The sequence below is a fragment of the Oryx dammah genome, unplaced genomic scaffold, assembly GCF_014754425.2.
Source record: "Oryx dammah isolate SB20612 unplaced genomic scaffold, SCBI_Odam_1.1 HiC_scaffold_5, whole genome shotgun sequence".
NCBI classification, from domain to species: Eukaryota; Metazoa; Chordata; class Mammalia; order Artiodactyla; family Bovidae; genus Oryx; species Oryx dammah.
In genome coordinates this window covers 30,287,457-30,308,031 of record NW_024070189.1, presented here as the reverse complement: position 1 = coordinate 30,308,031, position 20,575 = coordinate 30,287,457, and the positions used below count along the sequence as shown (strand labels likewise).

Here is a 20,575-nt window from a genome sequence, read left to right as displayed (position 1 = left end):
GTTTCCGGGAGGGTGAAATGAGATAACACGTATCAGCTTTTGCCATTTTGCCTGGCACATAGCAAGTGCCTAGAAAAAAAAAAAAAAACTACTTATTTTTGATGATTCTGTTTTCCTCTGCTACAAGAAGACATGTCATGAAAGAATCAGGAGTGGCACCTATGTAGATGTAGTCTCCTTGCGCCTTATGTCAGGAATCATGTTTGATTCTTCTCTACCTGCTCGATTCTCACAATGGAGCCCAGCACGATGATTGTTACAGTCTGCAGATACAGGTGATACTGTTTCCTGCCTGGAGGCTTGGGTCTTGTTCTCATAGCTGGGGGACAGACAACCTGCAGTGCCCACACTGGGCCAGTCAGCACCTAGGTAAGCAACTGGGACACTGGAAACATGGACCCTGCAAGTAGGAACTGAAAATGACAGGGAAGGCCACGTGGAAGGAAGGCAGCCGCTCCCCAACCCTCCAAGCATGGCCCACCGCTCTCATCCTTCCATGCTTCCTGGAGCATTCAGCCCTTTGAAGGAGAGAAAAGAAGCCGTGCAGAGCTTTATTGAGGAATCAGCCAGACGCACTTTGCCACGGGCCTGGCTGGAGGCGGAAAGAGATGCACAGGGCCCCAGGAGCGACCCACCGCTGCCAATTGTCACCGGATGCCACCGCAGCCTCCACGCTCGTGTGGCTTCAAGCAGCCCTCACAGACACATGCTGCTTCCCTGCAGTCCAACCACCTGCTGCATGTGCCTGGCTGTCTAAGGCGGCATCAACATCAGATGTCGGAGGCTGGAGATACTGCCAGCACGGAGCCGGGCACTGCAGGCTCTCTGTGGGGACAGGTCAGCGTTTGCCGCTGCCCCCATTTATGTGGACCAGATAACAATAAACTTATTTGCCCACTCCCTGCCCTCTCCCAAGGTCCTGGCCCCGGTAGTAACATCTTCCAGAAAGGCCATGAGTCTGTCTCTGACCTTGTCCTCTGTGGCAGGTGTGTGTTGGCATGGCTTCCAGAAGCATCTCTGAGCTCCGCAGTTGCTGCCTGTGGACACAACTCCCTCCAGGGAAAGTGAAAGGCCCCTCAGCTGTCTCCTCCAGCGCCCCTGGGAAGCCACTAAGTTATCTTAATTACCATTCCTCCTGGGTCTCTGCCAAGAAGCAGGGGAGACCGACAGTCGGATCAGTCAAATATTTGCAGTGGTTTCTTTGTTAGCCTCTCGAGCGCTCATGAAAGTTGCGTTTTCATGCCACTTCGGGGTATGACACATGACTCGGAGGCACAGCCCTCACATTTCATGCCAGCATGGGTTGTTTTTCAAAGGCCAAGGAGGAAAAAAGAACTTTAGTGGCGGGGGGCGGGGGGTGGTTATTTCGGGTTATAGCACTGTCACCCTCTGGGTGACCTTACTGCCGGATCAAGAGAGACCAGCTGCCTTGGGAGACAGGCTTGCTCCTGCAGGCAGCTTGTGCACTCCCACAGCCCCCAGTGGGACTGGGCCACGTGCTTTCTAATCCTCTTCCAGGGCGTCTGCAGATCTATCAGATAGGACGTGCTAGGAAGCAACCTTCTTAGTCCTTCGAGCACAGCACGGTTTTCCGAGCAGCCCTGGATCCAGGATTGATCGTGATGGAGTTCTGTAACTGAGGAGGCACATGCCCCTGGTACAAAGCCTGAGTTCTCAGTCCCCAGCACTGAGGCATGAGACAGCGACTCTGGCCAGCGCCTGAGTCCTTGGCCTCCTTCTGATATCAGCCAGGCTGCCAAGCAAGCTGGCCAGACTGCCGTCTAGGATTCCTAGAGAGCAGAGGCTCTCCAGAACCAGATGGCCTCCGCACAAACCAGCTTCTTACTGCGCCCCTGCCCTTCCTGCCATGGAAAGCAGTCTCTGCCCTTGGCTGGCTTGATCCACCTTGTGTTTCTAGCCTCCAGCCCTCCCCGGGTTATAGCAGCCGTGAACGAGGCTGCGTGAGGCTGCGTGATGCTGCTTGGTACATGTTAACTGAAGAGGAGGGTAACTGTCGATTACACACCAGAGCACTTTTGAGAGTGAGAGAAGCAATAGGAGATGGGAACTAGAACACCCCTGTGCAAACAGAGGTAAATAGACAGCCTACACATGGTAGGTGGAACTTAGCCAGCAAAAGATGCTGCCATTCCTTCTCTCCTTCCGCTCCTAAGAACAGAAAATTTGCTAAAACTTACAGTCTTGCAGAGTGAACCAGGAAGGAAGAGAAGCAAGAAATCTTGAAGGCTATGCTTAAATAATAAATAAGCCTCAACATTTCCGTAGCTTTTTTTTTTTTCATGTATGCGTTGTATTTCGGCTTCTGTATACACTACAGCATGCTCACCACCAGAGATTTGCTTCCGTTGTTTACTGGGCAGATGATCCCTTTCACTCATTTTGCCTTCCCCAATCCCACTTGCTCTCTGGTAGCCTCTGTTCTCTGCATCCATGGCCTAATTTAATAAGTGTTTACTGCTTGCTCATGTCAGCATCTCCAGCTTCCCTCCAAATGCAAATCTAGGATCCAGGCCACTTCTATGTTATGACTCCCTCTTCTTGGGCTTTAAGAGAACTCTGGTTCTCTCAGGGGGCAGATAGGTAGGGGGAGTGAACAAGTAGGAGACAGCACAGAAGAGTCCAGAAGGAGAGTACATCACAACAGCTTATGTTCCTTGCTGGGAACGCCGTCACATGTTTGCACATAATGGAAAGGAATGAAACTCTGATATAGACAATGATCAGCCATCTCTACTGCAGTGGTCACTAAGCAACAGTGTCAAAGGAGAAAGAGAAGGAAGACAAGAAAGCCTGTAGGAAGAAAGCGTGCACTGGACACCATCTCATTTAGAACTGAAAAGGTGAAGTCGTAATGGCCATCTGAAGTCCCCTCTCCAATCTTGATGATCTCTGTGAATATACAGATTCCTTGGGCCACAGTGTCCGTCATGTGCGTGTCCTGCACCGTGAGGTGCCTGCCTGAGGCTCGCTGCCTCTAACTCTGCCCATTTATCTCCTACTCAAGAAAGCACACTAGAAGACAAGGGAGGGCAAGTGATTTATTATTAGAGGCGAAATCTTCTAACAGTGCAAGTTAGTTTCCTTTCAATGGAATTCATTTACAGAGTCAGTATTTTATGTATTTGATATTTAACAAATATTTATTGATCAGACTCAGCTCAAGATGAATTAGATTTAACAATGAATTATCATCAGGATAGCATAAACTTTCGAAGTATGCTTACCATATGCAGGGGGCTTCCCTGGTGGCTCAGACAGTAAAGAATCTGCCTGCTATGCGGGAGATCCAGGTTCGATCCTTGGGTCAGGAAGATCTCCTGCAGAAGGGAATGGCAGCCCACTCCAATATTCTTGCCTGGAGAATCCCATGGACAGAGGAGCCTGGTGGGTTACAACAGTCTGTGGGGTTACAAAGAGTCAAACACAACAGAGCAACTTTCACTTTCACAAAATACAGACTGCTTAGTATTCTAAGCACTTTACATACTTGGACTCGTTTAGTCCTTACAGCAGTATTATGCTGTATTATTATGTCTTGATATTTTGCCCATTTTAAAGATAAGGAGACCAAGGCACAGAAAATTGAGATGGCTTGTGCAAGCGTCACAGCAGGTAAGTGGCAGAGCGTAGGTTCTAATCAGGCAGTCTAGTTCCAAAGTCCCCACTCTTAACCATTCTACCATGCAGGCAAAATCCCTGCCCTCCTGGAGTTTATGTTCTTCTGAGTAGACAGACAATAAGCAGAAAAACATTATAGTCATTTTCAAGGGTGATAAGTGCTTTGAAGGAAATAAAGCACAACAAAGAGATACAAGACTGGGACACCTCAGACCCACACGTCCCAGTGCCGCAGGGTCACAGATTCTTCTTTAAATGGAAACTGCCCTTCTTGCTTCCATAGAGAGAACTGAAGAACCAGCCAAGACAGATGTCCCCTCTCTCCTCTGAAAAATGCCTTTCCCAGGGTCATTTGATTGGTTGTTGAACAGCGAGCTCACTGATGGTCCTAAGCCATGCCTGTGCCCCTGGGCTGGGCAGCCAGTTCAGAAAAAGATGACTGGTGCCCAGATTAATAATGAGCAATGGTCCCACACAAGTAATCACCTTCCCCGAACTGTTCCTCGTGGGGGTGATAATTCGAATCCCAGGTGAAGTATATCCTTCTCACTTCGCCACCAAGGAAGCTACACTCATCCCTCTGGCTGACAGCAATTTGTAGACGTGGGTCTGGGTAGCCGGACATTTACGAGGTTGCTAAGGAACAAATGCCTTGGTTACAAGAGGCTCCAAAAGTAGTATCGGTTTGTCATATCCTTTCAGATCATTTATTTTATCCCATAAAGACAGCTGCGACCAATGAACTGTGGGATAGAAGGAAGCTAAATATGAACATTTGTTTCCTGAGAGATGGAGGAAATCTCTACTTCCTATACAGCATCCCTCCCCAGGCCCCCAGACACAAAAACTAAAACCACGTGCTTCTCCTCCACAACCCTTACAACTTACAAGTAAGTTGTTCAGAGTCACAAGGTATTTCATAAAATGGTTATTATGTTTCAGGCACGGCCCTAAGCATTATCTCATGTTCTTGTAACATCCCCAAAAGGTGTGGGTTATTATTCCCTAGCATGCAAACCAGGAAGGGGGTTAAAGAATCACCTAACTTCAAACAGCAGCAAACGGCAGAGTCAGAATTCAAACCCAGGTTTATCTGACAGTAAAACCTTTGTCCCTAAGATTATAGACTCTTTTGTTTTCACTGATCATGTTTCAGGTGGGGAAAGTGGCAATTCTGCTAATGGGGAGGTCCCATTAGTGGATTTCCTAGCATTTCATTCTATGAAGTTTGTGGAAGGGGTTACAGGGGATGTCAATCATCTATGAGACCTCTTTCATGGCTTGAAAGTGGTGAGAGAGAGCTCCGTCCCACAGTGGTGATTTTTATCTGCTAAAGACCTACACTTCGAATGTTCTCTGAAAGTCACCATGCACATGACTTTCCTGTGCAATGATTTTGCATGAGTTCAAGATGATTCCTTTTCTACTGGGGTCTTATTGACTTTTTTACTTGTCAACAAGTAAAGAGACATGGCCACCTTCCTGGCCTTTTCCTTCCTCCTCTCTGTCCAGCCCAGGTCAAGCCTTGTCCTTTCTTCCCTCAAAATGGCCCTCCAAAATCGTCCCCTTTTCTCTTTCACTATACCTAATCACAATGTTTGTCACTTCATGATTGGGTTTCTACAATGGCTTGGTAACTGGTCTTCCTGCTTTTCATTCCCTCCTCTAGGACATCTCATAGGCTGCCTGCAAATGAACCTTAGAACATTCCTCTCATCATGTCAGTCACTGCTTAAGGGTCTTCTGTGACTCCCACCTGCCCACCCCGGGATTTCACCATTCCCTCGGACAGGCCCCCTTGGTGCTCTCCGATTCCCCCCACCCATTCCTGGTAGCCTTCACCCTCCACTCTGTCTCCCACTGATTACTTTCAGTTCTGAGCCTGTTTTCCATTGAAACAGAGTTTCATAGTTGATTGCTGGTTGATGGGAGGTCAGGCACAGTAAGGGCCCAGGCGTTGCACCTAAACAGGTCTCGGTCCAAATTTTGCTTGCCCCCTTGGTCACTGGGTGACTTTGGGTATGTTTGCTGGACTTCTCTGAGTCTGTTTTCTTATTTGTAAAATAAGATACAAATAGGAGCTGTCTTACAGGGGTTTTGCAAGAATTGAATTAAATGATGGTGATAATAATGGTGGTCATGATAGCTCACAAGTACTTTGTGTTTGCTCTGATCGTGTATCTGTATGATCTTATTGTTCACAACAACCTATAACATAAGCACTGTTATTTTCAGTTTTGAGATGGGAAAACGGAGGCACAGATGGGTGATGCCAGTAAGTTCCAGTTTCCCTCCCAGGTAGTCTGAATCCTCAGCCCTCTTTCTTAGCACATTATCAACCAGGGAATTCTTGTGGAAACCAATGCCCATGGCATTAATATGTCTCTGGTCTATAATGTGTTAACACCTCTGATATAACTACTCTGATTAACTACTCTCTCCCCTTCCCTTAGTAAATGATCAGTCAAGGGTATCTGGTATCTGCTAACATAGGTTAGTAATTCCTTACCTGAAACTCTTGGCGGTGCCAGATGCATTTTGGAATTCAGAATTGGGGGAATTATTTTAAAAAGTTACACTTGGCATATGCTATGTATTATCAACACCCTATTGAGAAACAGAGCAAAAACTCACCCCTTCCTCCTCTCCCTCACACATACACGCTCAAAAGAAAAAAAGCAGAAAAGCAGAAAAGAGACTGTGGTCTATAGTCGTTAAACTATTAGCAATAATTATAAGCACAATGCGTGGTGACTGTTATTATTACAACTTTCATGACTCTTGTTTTACTTGTAACAAAATGAGTTTACAGTAAAACATACTCAGAAGTGTCTCTCAGTTAACTAGTGGGGCGGGAAGGGAGGATGCAGGTCATGGGAGCAGGTCTGCACCCCGGGTCACACGTAGCACGCTCTCTTCTTTCCCCAGTATGACTTCATGGAGCGCCTGGATGGGAAGGAGAAGTGGAGCGTGGTCGAGTCGCCCAGGGAACGCCGGAGCATACAAACGCTGGTTCAGAACGAAGCCGTGTTTGTCCAGTACCTGGATGTGGGCCTGTGGCACCTGGCCTTCTACAATGATGGCAAAGACAAAGAGATGGTTTCCTTCAACACTGTGGTCTTAGGTAGGTACGGGATCTCTGAGGTGCTGTGTCATCAAAGAAAGCATGGAAGTGTCTGGCTTCTCCATTGAAGGCATACCTTCCAAGGTGGTTCTACTGTGTAGGGGGCCAGCCAGCATCCTTAGGGTTCATAGTTTCATCCACTTAAAACTAGCCCTGATTAAAATACTAGTGCTACTTAATTCATGAAGAAGCCACTGTGAGTCCCAAGGATTGAGTTGCAATGAGGAACCTGGGTCCAACCACCTGGCTTAAGTTCTGGCCACACAGAGTAGTCAAATCATTGGACTTTTGCCAGCCCCAGTTCCCCTGTGGTAAAATAGAACTAAAAAAATCCCACCTCATACTATGAAATTAAATAAAGTATAAGTTATAAATCACTAAACATATAGTAGGGCCAGTAAATACTGACCGTTCATGCCAGCTCACAATTTCTCTCAAAAACCAAGGAAAACCCAAACTTAAAAACATTTTTCTTAAACCTGAAAAATAAGAAAAGGATATAACCATAGAAGGACAGACTTCCCTGCTGGCACAGTGGTAAAGAATCCACCTGCAGTGCGGGAGACTCAGGAGATGTGGGTTCCATCTCTGGGTTGGGAAGATCCCCTGGAGGAGGGCATGGCAACCTGCTCCAGTACTCTTGCCTGGAGAATCCCATGGACGGAGGAACCTGGTGGGCTGTAGTCCATGGGGTCGCAGAGTCAGACATGACTGAAGCAACTGAGCAATAAGAGGGAAATCATATCTTTGTTCTCAGATTGGTAAATCTACAAAAGCTTTACTTAAACACTTGTCATGTGGGGCATATTTTAGCACAACTTTTTAGTAGCTATTAAGGAAAAGCTAAGATTTTTTTCCAAAAGTTCCCCTTATGAGTCAAATAACCCCTAAAAGGACCATTTGTTTGAGAATATTTCATGAGTTTTCCAAAAGCAAATCCTAAGAATTTTAGCGTTTATAGCACCTATAAATATTTTCAGTGCATTTACTTTGTCATTAGGTTTTAATCATCTACTAATGATGATAACTGATCCTGGGCAGAACCTCTCTGAATCATGGCAGATTATTAGACCCATTTCACAGATGAATAAACTGAGGTTCAGAAAATTGAGTCCCTCAAGGTCCCAGGATGTGGAAATGATGGAGACAACATAGACTTCCAGGGATTATTCATTGCCTTTCTGCAGCACCGTGTTGTCCCAGCAGCATTCAGTCATGGACCTCACGGTGCTCTAGAAACCTGGAGAAAATGGTTGATCTAGGTTTAATCTTGCCTTTTCTTTCCCACATCTGACCAAATGCTCTAAAGCAGTACTTGGCATGCCAGAGCCCATGGACCAAATCTGGCCCACTGCCTATTTTTATAAATAAAGTTTTATTGGACCACAGCCACATTCATCTGTTGTCACACTGTGGCAGCTATAACAACAGAGTGGAATGGTAGCCGTGGAAACAGTTTGAGCCACAAAGCCTAAATATTTACTGTCACTTGACAGGAAAAGTTTGCCAAGCACTGTTCTACACTAATGGTATAAACTTTGTATCAGGAAAGTCACTGGAGAAACCTTCCATTAGTTAGGAAAAATTTCCAGGAGCAGATTATGTACCAGTGAGGACAAAAATCTAAAAGGATAAAAACCAGATCACCAAAGAAAGAGACTGGCAACACATTTGGACCTAGTTTGAGATGTTAAGATAAAAAAACAATCTTTTGCATAAGAATATGATGAGAAGTGTGGAGAAGGCAATGGCACCCCACTCCAGCACCCTTGACTGGCTGCAGTCCATGGGGTCGCTAAGAGTCCGACACGACTGAGCGACTTCACTTTCACTTTTCACCTTCATGCATTGGAGAAAGAAATGGCAACCCACTCCAGTGTTCTTGCCTGGAGAGTCCCAGGGACAGGGGAGCCTGGTGGGCTGCCATCTGTGGGGTCACACAGAATCAGATACGACTGAAGCAACTTAGCAGCAGCAGCATGATGAGAAATGATATCCTTTCGGTTCCCTGTGTGGGTTTAAAAAAAAATTTTTTTTGTAAATCATGTTTTTAAAATATTTCTATTGGAATGCTGTTGATTTACAATGTTATGTTAGTTTCAGGTATACAGCAAGGTGAATTAGTTATACGTATACATATATTCACTCTTTTTAGATTCTTTTCCTATATTGACCATTACAGAAAATCAAGTAGCATTCCCTGTGCTCTACAGTTGGTGTTTATTATCTATTTTATGTACAGTAATCTGTACATGTCAATCCCAATCTTCAAATTTATCCCTCCCCCACTTACACCCTGATAACCACAAATTTATTTTCTACCTCTGTAACTCTTTTTCTGTTTTGTAAATAAGTTCATTTGCGCCATTTTTTAGATCCCACATGTAAGCAATGCCGTATATTTGTCTTTCTCTGTCTGACTTACTTCACTCAGTGTGACAATCCCTAGATCCATCCATTGGCTTTGTGTTTAAAACTCAAAGGCGTCATACACACACCTCGCACACAGTAGCTGGCTTAGCTGGAGTCTACAAAGACCCAGTGGAATGGACAATAGCAAAACCAGTAACAGCAGCACCTCTATAGAGAGTTGTCCATGTTCCAAGTCCCCTGGACTTGTCCCTTTTGGGGACCAGATTAGTCAACCCGTAGAGTAGTTATAAGAAATAAGGATTACCAGTATTTTGTTTTCCAGTTGAGGAAGCCCAGGCTCAGAGAAGTTAACTAAGGTCTCACATAGCTAGTAAGATGTGGAGTCAGAACCAACACAGTTAAGCCTGTGTTCTTAACCACCGAGTTGCTTTGGATTGTAGCCAGCTAAAACCTCTTCCCTTCCACGCAGTGAGTTTCTGGGGGCCGTGTTATCTGATAATGGCTTCTGCCCTCCATCACCTTTATCCACATGGACACAGATGGTGGTGGTGAAATGCCCTTCCCCTGAGCCATTACCCCACTTCTCTGTCGGAGCTGGGAATAGCAATTCTACCCGGAGGATTTCTCTTGTCTGGACATAGCTCAAAGAGAAAGTCAAAGGTAATCGGCCTAATAGTTGGGCAGACATCTTGATAGAGCAATGATAGTAATTGGCCTGAAATGTAGGGAAAAGAACAGTGTTTTATTTGGTTCAGAGATTCTCCCACACATATCTATTATCGGACCATTCGCCATCAAGAGCAGCCTGGAGCGCCGAAAGCCCCTGTGATATGAAACAGAAGGAAGGACATTAGACGGGTGTCAACCAGCCATCACGCTAAATATACCTTTGACTCAGGGAAGTCTTCCAATGTGTTTTCGAGAGAAGCAGCCTGCTTTCAGAAATGAGTTTCATCTCAGGGGACTATAGAGTGGCATTCTTGAAGTGTGGTGCACATTTCAGGGAGGCTGGCCTCCACATGAGTAAAAATCCCATTTCCTGGTCTAACTTTCATCGCCCGCCTTGTGTCCTCAAGAAACCTTCAACCAGGATGACAAAAAGGAAAACTGATAAGATTTCAAGAGTAATATTTAAATTGAGTGTTGAAAAAAGGTGATTGAGGGAAGTAGGTTCCTTCAGTATTTCGGCAGTCTCACATAATTGTTGCTTTCCTCAAAAACTGTAGAAATGCTTCCAAGATAAGACCTGGGGGAAATTGAATGAAAAGTACTCCTCATTGCAGTTTTTGCTTATTCTGGACTCTCCTATCCTCTGAGATGTGTGTGCATACACACACATATATACACACAAACCCTTTAGTAACTCTTTACCCAGGATCTACTATGTACCAAACATTGAAAATACCTCAGTAAACAGTTCATATCTGGTCTCTTCCTCATAGAGCTTGATGAGAGGAGACAGATAGGTAAAAAGGCAATTATAGGAGCTAGGGGAGGATAATGGAAAGGGTACAAAACCCAGGTTGAGGGAAGTAGATTTTGTTGTTTAACCTCTGAGTCACGTCCAACTCGTTGTGATCCCATGGACTGTAACCCTCCAGGCTCCTCTGTCCATTGAATTCTTCAGGCAGGAATACTAGAATGGGTAGCCATTCCCTTCTCCGGGGGATCTTCCAGACCCAGGGACTGAACCTGCGTCTCCTGCATAGACAGGTGGATTCATTACTGCTGAGCCACCAGGGAAGCCCAGAGAAGGAAGACACCTAGAAGCTAAATGTTTTCTAAACTGAGACTTAAAGATAAATACCTCAACTATAGAGCAAGGAGTTTGTGCAAAATCCTTGGTCCTTTTCCTTGGGACTGTGATGGTTAAGAGCTTCCTATCTTAGCTGCTCTCAGGATGCTTGGGTGGAGAACAGGGAGCTTTGGCCTCAGCCATGTCAGTTTCCACCAAACCATTCCCAGACCCAGATGCTCAGTGAGATTCAAGCTCCACTTTGCTGTTGGGGTGACTTCTGAAAATGCAAGCTGGATGATGTCATTTCTATTTTGAAAACTTTTCATTTGTTCCCATTGGTCTCAGAATAAAATCCAACTCATCCACACGGCCTCCAGGGCCCTGGAGGATCTAGGTTTCTCCAGCTTCACCTTATGTCACTCTCTTCCTTCTTTCTACCCTCCAGCCACATGGAATTCACCTGTGCTCTTTTCCACCACAGGGCCTTTGCATATCTTCCTCCTTTTGTCTTGCTCTTCACTTGGCTTTTCTAGTTCACCCTTATATGTCACCTGCATGGAATAGTGAGGCCCTCCTTGGCCATGCTCTCTCAGTAGCTTCCTCCTTATTCCCTTTCACAGATCCCATTCTTTGCAAAGCACATATCATGATTTGGGCAGGGCGGGGCGGGGGAGGGGGTTGCCCCATCCTGCACAGCATGTGGCGTCTTGGTTCCAAATCCGTGTCCTTGCATGGGGAGTCCTAATCACCGCATGGCCTGGAAGTCCACGTGCCCCGAGTTTGACTGTATTTGATGGGTTTTGACCTGTTTTCTCTATGACAGTGGAAGCTCTGTGAGGACAGGGACCGTGTCTTTCCTAGTCACCGCTGCATCCAACACTGCCTCATAGGGTGCCTTGTGTCATTCTCCAGGCAAGAGTACCGGAGTGGGTAGCCATCCCCTTCTCCAAGGCATCTTTCTGACCCAGGGCTCAAACTTGGGTCTCCCACATTGCAGGAAAATTCGTTACCATCTGAGCCACCAGGGAAACCCCATTAATATATATAACAGATGCTCAATTAATACAGTAAACCCCCCTTTCAAGGACCGTGGCAGGTCTGAGATCTCACCCTAATGATAAGCTAACACATTATTAACCAGCCACAGCCTCATCAATGTTATCAGAAGAGATTTTCTCTTTCTCCTGGGTAAGAGAAAACAGGCTTTATTCCTCAGAGCAATGGAATATCGAGAATACCAGCCTGTGTGCAAGTTTCCCAAACACCAGTTCCCACAGGGCCACACAGACAGGGCCAGGTGACACCTGCACGGGCAGTGGGTTACGTTATGTGCAACTCTTCATTTACTGTACTCCAGGCTCCAAATGGGCAGTGAGCCTGCTCGTGCTTTTCTCCAGAGGGAGACATTCTCTTTATTCTACTGGACAGTAACTAAACCTGGCCTTTGCTCTGAAGACAGATGCTAGATCTCCTAAGGCTGTTCACTGTACAGACAGCCTTTCAAAAGATAGTCCAGAGCTAAGGCAGTCGGTGCTTCTGCTCATAAAACATTCAGAGACACATGAGACCCATGGCAAGTTACCTCCTACCATCATGTGAAATTGCTGGCTTTTGACCTGCCGAAGCAGCTACCTCGTATGAGTCAACCTAATGCTTTTTGAATGAAAGAAGGAAAGGGACAATGAGTAGATGAAACGTGAAACAAATTGATAGCCACTTAGATGCTTCTCAGCCCACCTTTATAGAGCCAACTTCAAGGATTTGATTCTGCAGTGATAATTGTTGGACTCTAAAGAAATTGGCTTGGGAATTCCCTGGATGCCCAGTGGTTAGGACTCTGCACTTTCACTGCTGAGGGCACGGGTTCGCTCCCTGGTCTGGGGGCTAAGATCCACAAGCCATGCAGCACAGCCAAAAACAAAAGAAGAAGGAAAGAAATTGGCTTGATACTGATTTTGGAAAACACAGATAGACAGCTTGAATTCTCCTACTGCCAGAAACCAACCACAGCCTGATTCTAGAAGATGAGAGCTGAGAAGTGAAACTATAGAAAGAAAGCATGGTTTGGTTTTTCAGTCCAGAGTGGAAATAAATGGGAAATTCAGTGTAAAGGAAGGCCTTACCATTCCATTAGGGACAATTAGACTTCACAGTCTCACGCACATCACTAAGCCAATGTCCCTAGCTCTCCACAGACTGTGTCATGTCATCTTTGGGGCACAGTGGCTTTTCATCATCTTAGTAATTTAGAACCTGAAAGTCTAATGTGTTTATTTGAATGTAAGGCAAAATGAGGATAATAATAATCATAATTTTAAAAGAATACATCTACTTCTGTGCAGACCCAAATCAACATGAAAAAGTTCCAAAATGATCCCTTTGAAGGCATTTCTTGAGAGTACACATAGCAAAGTAAATCATGAAATAAGATGGCTATACAGGTGAGAACAAGGGTGAACTAATTGATTTTCACAAGAAAAAACAGTTCTGCAAAAAGCTAGGCATAAAAAGACTTTTGTACCACCCCAAACCTACTACTTAATGAATCCCCAAATCATGCCAAAATTGATCAGTCTTAGGTATTTAGACTTTCTTTCTTTAATGCAGGGGATTTGTTCACTCTGCGAACCTGAGATCAGGAGCCACCTCTGTCATTTGGAGAATCATTCTCTATACTTGAGGCTAAAAGCTGATATCTCACATCTCAAACCAAATCTCATATTGATAGGGTGATGTTGGGGGCAGGCTGAGGCTTACGGTGTTTAAAAACTTGCCAGCATAGAACATTGCAATTTTTAAATTCAGATAAGTAATTTCTTTTGAAAAATCAAAAATTGTCATAGTACTATACTCAAATTCCTGCCTGGGCTGATCCCATGGAGAGCAGTGGTTACATCCATGCATTGTCCAAGTTGCCCTAGTCCCCACCCATCGCTGTTTTCCTACTTCACCCACTTCTCCTTACCAGTCCCCAGTAGGCAACTGAGGTTACTGTCACTGCTCCTGAAAAACAGTAGGTGGCTGGCTGCTAAACTGCTTCACTAGCAGGCAGAGAAAAAAGTAATTGTTCACATTCTCTCTTTTTCAGATTCAGTGCAAGACTGTCCACGTAACTGCCACGGGAATGGCGAATGTGTGTCCGGGCTGTGTCACTGCTTCCCAGGGTTTCTAGGAGCAGACTGCGCTAAAGGTATTTACCATCACTTCCGTGCTATAATTGGAAAATGGAAAAGAGACTTCTCAGTGGGGCTGGGAGAGGGAGCACCAAGGTTGCCTCCCCAGCAAATTCCACTGGGATATCTTGTAAGCCTGTGCAAGCTATGCGTCCTAACACTTTGGCAAAGAGGAGACTTTGATATATGACAATTGGCCAATATACCTATAAGAACGGGGCAGTTATCCTTGGCATTGAGGTGTGCTGAGAAGAAAGATTTGCTAAAAATGAGATGGTTAGATTTCCTGTAAAAGCAGAAGTGAATTACCATCACTCCTTTCTTATAATCATTAACTTCTGTGTAATGGAAGATTAAGCATCTCAGGGTTAGTAAATTTCATTCATTCTGGCCAGCTACGCTCTTAATCTAGGAAGTGCTATTTATCTTCGTGGAATCGGTTTTAAATTGTATTATTAATTTATCTATACTGCTTTGCACAGAATGACGGGGGCCCTGGGATTCTTGGGGGAAAGGTAATAGAAGAAAGAAAATGACTCCCACAAAAACAGGGGACTTAGTGGCTCATATCTAGCTAGCAGGAGACCTTGAGTTTGACCTTCAAGTGATGCTATCACAGGCAAGTGCAATGGAGAGCTGAGCTTCTCACACTTTTTAGACATGGTACATGCATGCATACACACACACACAAGTATTTGTTCATGATAAATACAGGTATAAAATTAAAATGAGACTTTCATAAAACAACACTTCCTGTTTCTTTTCTATTCTGTCCTATTTCACTTTTAAAAAATGAAATACACTGACTACACTGACTCCCCACCCACCAGTGAGTGGGTCTGAAAAACAGCAGTAGAGAGCTTCCAAGCCTTTGTTCAGGAGTCAGGCCTTCCTGGGTTCCAGCCCCATTCAAGATCTCTGTGGCCTTTAGCAAGTGACCTAACATTTCTGAATCTTGGTTTCTTCCTCTGGAAAACTAGGGAGTTTCTTCCTGAATTCATTGTGAGGATGGAATGAGAGAATATACCCCCAAGCTCTTAGCAGAACACTTTGGGAGCCCTTGGAGGGTTTAGTTTTGCCATCTTTTATTTACACATGTCATAGTATATTTATTTAGGTATCTGTATACTATTTTCATCCCTTTATGTGCTCTTCTTCAAAAGACCATGCTGCCTTGACATTCTAAGAGAGAGGCAATCATTAATAAAGCCACTCTGTAAATGCTAAATAGTACCACCCTCACCACAATGGCTTGGGAAAATTGTATGGTATTTCACATATTCACAGTATTTCAAAGATTTGCAATTCCCATATCCTTCCAAATGCTGATTGATAAGTGAACAGGACCGTGGTTTGGTTGCACCTGTGTGAGACTCATTGCTAAATGACACCACCTACATTCATATCCTTAACCACAAGATCATGTCAAAAGTTTGGTAAACCTGTCAGATGCAAAAGAAAAAGAGGGCAGGGATCCACCAGACCAGACCATTCTCTTGGCCGCTTTTCTCCTTACCACGCTTCCCTGGTGGCTCAGAGGTTAAAGCATCTGCCTCCAGTGCGGGAGACCCGGGTTCGATCCCTGGGTTGGGAAGATCCCCTGGAGAAGGAAATGGCAATCCACTCCAGTATTCTTGCCTGGAGAATCCCATGGACGGAGAAGCCTAGTAGGTTACAGTCCACGGGGTCGCAAAGAGTCGGACACGACTGAGCGACTTCACCTTACCTTACCTTACCTTACACTATGCCCAAGGGCATGTGGACACATCCCCCAAGTAGAGAGCGGAGCCTGGCGCTCCTTGGCTCCAGTTCTGATGGGCTTTGATGGAGGCAGGTAGATGACACCTGCCTCGCGGTGCTGAGCACTTTTCCTGAGCAAAGGCTTTAAAGTAGGGAAAACCTCAATAGCGTTTGAATGGCTTTTCTTGCATAATCTAATTTTCCTAGGAGTGAAGGCATTAATGAGAGAAAGGACAGAATAGTCCTTTTCTGTATGGCTGCAAACGGGCTGAATACTCTGCTGCATGGCCTGCGAGCTGTAAATGTATATTAACACTGACACACTTCGATGTATTATTAATCCTAAAACCGTGTGTGCTCCGGCTGCACATCCAGGGACTGGCCTTTCAGCCCTAAGTACCCCAGCCATTTAAGAACTCTTCGCTCTCCATCCATTTGCAGATGAGCGCCCGTCCTGCATTATGGATCTGTAATGGGGTGTGCATTTAGCTGCTTAAAAGGCCTCTCGGTGTGTGTTTTGCATTCACCACCTGTACTGCGGGCCGGGCTGCATGCTCTGACTGTGCATTAGTCGGGGTGTATAATTGATCCTCGCGAAACAAATATCGAGTGGCTGTTGAGAGTAGTTCCTCTGGCATACTCAGAAGCCGTTCCTGAAATCGGCCTCTGAACTTGTATATTTTAATTCAGCTGTTGATGCCTACAATGGGCAAAATTGAAGTGTTTAGAGACGAAAATTGCTTTCTTTTTGTTTCCTCACTTATTCTTGGGTAAGCTGGCTTAAGAATGTTAGGAGTAAGCTTTTGCCTCTTGGCCCTGAAGATGTTACTTCCTTCGTATTTTTTGAAATGGCCACAATGTAGCTATTTCATTAACAAGGACAGTGTTTAGAAACACCCTAATCCCTCATTTCTCACACTTTGCTCTTTCATGTACCACCTTCATGGTTTTGTCAAATTCATGGGGCATCAGAATTTTTATTTCCTTAACATATTTCTTTAAGTCTACCCATTAGGTTTACATAGGTGAACTTTTAAAAGGAACCATGTCAAAATGAAAAGTTAGAAAAGAAACCTGGAATCTGTTGCAATAAGTAGGAAAGGTTAGTGCTGCCTTTGGGCTTCCCTGGTGGTTCAGACAGCAAAGAATGTGTCTGCAGTGCAGGAGACCCGCGTTTGATCCCTGGATCAGGAAAATCCCCTGAAGAAGGGAATGGCTACCCACTCCAGTACTCTTGCCTGGAGGATTCCATGGACAGGGGAGCCTGGCCACAAAGAGTCAGACATGACTGAGTGACTAACACTGACAACTAGTTCTGCCTTTAAATCTACTGAGAAAGAAATATTTTCTTTTTTTAAAATTTTGTTGATGTATAATTGATTTCCAATATTGCATTAGTTTCTGGTATGCAGCAGAGTGATTCAGTTATACGCATATCTATTCTTGTTCAGATTCTTTTCTGGTTTGTCACAGGATATCGACTGTAGTTCCCGTGCTGCACAGTCGGGCCCTGTTGTCCATCCATCCTGTGTGTGACAGTTTGCCCCTGCTGATGTCACACTCCCACTCCACCCCTTCCCCTCCTCCCACTTGGCAACCACAAGCCTGTTCTTTATGTCTGTGAGTCTCTTTCTGTTCTGTAGATGTGTTCATTTGTCTCATGTTTCAGATTCCAGATGTAAGTGATATCGTATGGCATTTGCCTTTCTTTTAATCTCTTCACATAGTTCATCAGTGTTGCCGCAGATGGCATCATTTCATTCTTTGTATGGCTGAATGATACCCCATTGTCTGTAGGTAGCACATCTTTGTTCATTCATGTCTCGATGGACAGGTTGTCTCCATGTCTTGGCTGTTGTATGTGGTGCTGCTGTGAGCATAGCGGTGCATGTATCTTTTCAAATTATAGTTTTGTCCAGGTATATCCCCAGGAGTGGGATTGCTGGATCATATAGCAACTTTATTTCTAGTTTTTTGAGGAACCCCTGTACTCTTTTCCACAGTGGTTGTACCAATTTATATTCGCATGAACAGTGTAGGAGAGTCCCCTTTAATCCACACCTTCCCCAGCGTTTGTTGTTTGTGGAGGCAACAGTGTAGACTTTTCAAAGATGGCCATTCTGACTGGTGTGAGGTGGTACCTCATTGTAGTTTTGTTTTGCATTCAAGTAAGGAATCTTTTCCCTGCTCTGAGCAATCAAGGCAAGTCAGCTTCTCACACATTCATTTCACACCAGTGATCCCCAAATTGGATCCTACTGTACAGCATGTGTGGGCCAGCCTGGCTTCTAGAGAAATTCAAGCCTTGAACATCTCAAGTCCTAAGTTTAGGGTCCTGAAAATAACGCAGTTCACTACCTACACAATAGGTAGGTAATAAAGTGAGAAACTTGGTAAAAATAGGCACACAGGTTCAACTCTACCAACTTCAAGTGGGTAAGCTTAACGATTAGTGCCTGATTTACTTGTGGTCTGTTAAGCCTCCATTTCAGATACTTTCTTTTTTTTCATAACCACCAATAGTTATTAAGTATTAAAGATGTACCAGGCTTTGTATAAAGTACTTAATGCATACAGTCTTATCCATTCTCATATCAGCAATGTGAGATAAATCCTATTCTAACCACCCTCCCCAATATCTTAAGCTTTTTTATTAATATTAAAATCACTTTTGTCTTGCAGACAGGTTGCAAAAATAGTACACAGAGTTCCCAGGGTTTATTCAGCTTCCCCTGATGTCAACGTTTTAAATTACCAAAGTTCAGTTGGTGAAACCAGGAAATTAACATGGATCGATGCTATTGACCAAGTTACAGACTTGTTTCTAATTTTGCCCCTTTTTTCTGGTCCAGATCTCACTTTGTGTTTAGTTGTCATGTCTCTTTAGTTCCCTCCAATCTGCAAGGGCTCCTCAGTCTTTTTTTTTTTTTTTTCATGACCTTGAGTGTTTTGCAGAGGACTAGTGAGGCATTTCTTAGCTAGCCCCTAGATGTGGGTTTGTCTGATGTTTTCTCATGATTGAATTGAAGTTCTACAGGGACTTTCCTGGCAATCCAGTGGTTAAGACCCATGCTTCCACTGCAGGGGACACAGGTTGGATCCCTGGTTGGGGAACTAAGACCCCATGTGCCATGCAGTGCAGCAAAAAAAAAAAAAAAGATTGAGATTATGTGGTTTCCATAAGATGCTGTGCCTTTCTCAGTGAATTCTATCAAAGATGCACTTCTGGTCTTTAATAAGAAAAAGATTCAAATATGGTTCTGTGTTGAGAAGGATGTGTGCTTGTGGGTGTAAGCATGTGTATACCTGCCTCTCACCCCTCACACATAAGGCAGAGATGGTGGGGTGGCTCCATCCCATTGGTCCTGTGCAGTCTGTTGGTGACGATGACAAATTGCCACTCATGGACAACTTTTGAGCCTAGGAAACTCCTAGGTGTTAGCAGGGAGAGCTCTGGAGCAGACAGGGTGAGGTAATCATGCTAGCGAGTGCAGAGGAGAGAGACAGCCAGTCCCGGGGCTCCTGACACCCTGAACGGAGCATGCCATCTCCCGGCTGCAGCCCACGATCATGTCCTTTCTTGATAAATGTCTTTAAGAGAGCCTAAGCCCAGGTCCTCCTTCATCACAAACTCGCATTCCCCTTTGTTCCCGCACTGCCAGCTGTGCCCAGTATGCCTCAGGTCTGCCAGTTTCTGTATGGCAGGCAGCCGGCAGACTCGGGCCCTCCTGCCAGGAGGAGAATTTGCCACATTAGCAGACGAGATTCCCATCACATCCAAGTGGCCAGGTGTGCATCCAAGTGACAGAAGCACCGGTTTGCTCCCCTGACCTGGCGCAGCGCCTCTTGTGCCCTCAGATATGCAGCGCGGACGGCAGCTCCTTGTCTCCTGATAAACCTGCCAGTCTGCATCAGGCACTCGAAGACATCCTCGCAGTGAGTGAAGGAAGCAGTCAGCATGAACTGCAAGACAGTCATTCCACAGTCCGCTGCCGAACAGGGGGCTCCGAGGGTCTAGAAGTTCAAGTGGAACTGACCCTTACCCCCAGAAGAATATATGAGGGTTCTAACACCTCAATCCAGATCAGCTCAGGGGACCGAACTTGTTGGTGCATCCAGCAAGTGCCTGTGACGTGCCTGCTGTGAGCCAGGCACTGCCCTAAGGACCATACATAAGGTAACAAGCAAGAATGCCAGGGCGTGCCTCCTGGGAGCTTCCCGTCTGATGGATGCACATGATAAGGAAGTAGGAAATGTAAGCCTAAGTCCAGCGTGCTGGGATGTGGACTCTGAATGCTATAGATGTCATTAAGGAGAAGATAAGAAAGTTCGTGAAGCAATAAAGTGTGGATCTATGGAGAGTCAACTAGTTTCAAGGAATGTGGGGAAAATTCCATGGCAGAAGAGTACAGTAAAGGAGCTACACTGAAGAGTGTCTTCTAGCATGGAATGTCATTAATTTTTTAATGCAATAAGCAACCTGTTCACATTCAGAGCTTGAGGAGATATGGTGTTTTTTTTTTTTTTTCCTGATCTCTTGCACTGTTCTCCATCAGGTGCCTCTCCTGTCCAGCTAGAATCATGCTTATTATTCGATTATTGTTTAGTTTATGGTTTTTTCTGTTATTACTAATTCCCTTGCATGACTTTCTCATTACTATATTTGTATACCATTTGCTGTGGGCTAGATGTTTTTTTTTAAATTTTTACCTATTTACATATTTGATTGCTCTGAGTCTTAGTTGCAGCACAAGGGGACTTCCGAGTGGCATGCAGGATATTCTAGTT

The 20,575-nt window shown here is 44.9% G+C and overlaps 1 protein-coding gene across 1 annotated transcript in view; it reads left to right on the top strand.

Annotated features, from left to right (window-relative positions):
- TENM2 (teneurin transmembrane protein 2) overlaps positions 1 to 20,575 on the top strand; it is a 761,851-nt gene that overhangs the window by 551,520 nt on the left and 189,756 nt on the right. Inside the window, exons 7-8 of the mRNA XM_040239453.1 lie at positions 6,568 to 6,763; positions 13,963 to 14,064. Of these exons, the coding sequence (XP_040095387.1) occupies positions 6,568 to 6,763; positions 13,963 to 14,064 (298 nt within the window). The remainder of the gene's footprint in view (positions 1 to 6,567; positions 6,764 to 13,962; positions 14,065 to 20,575) is intronic.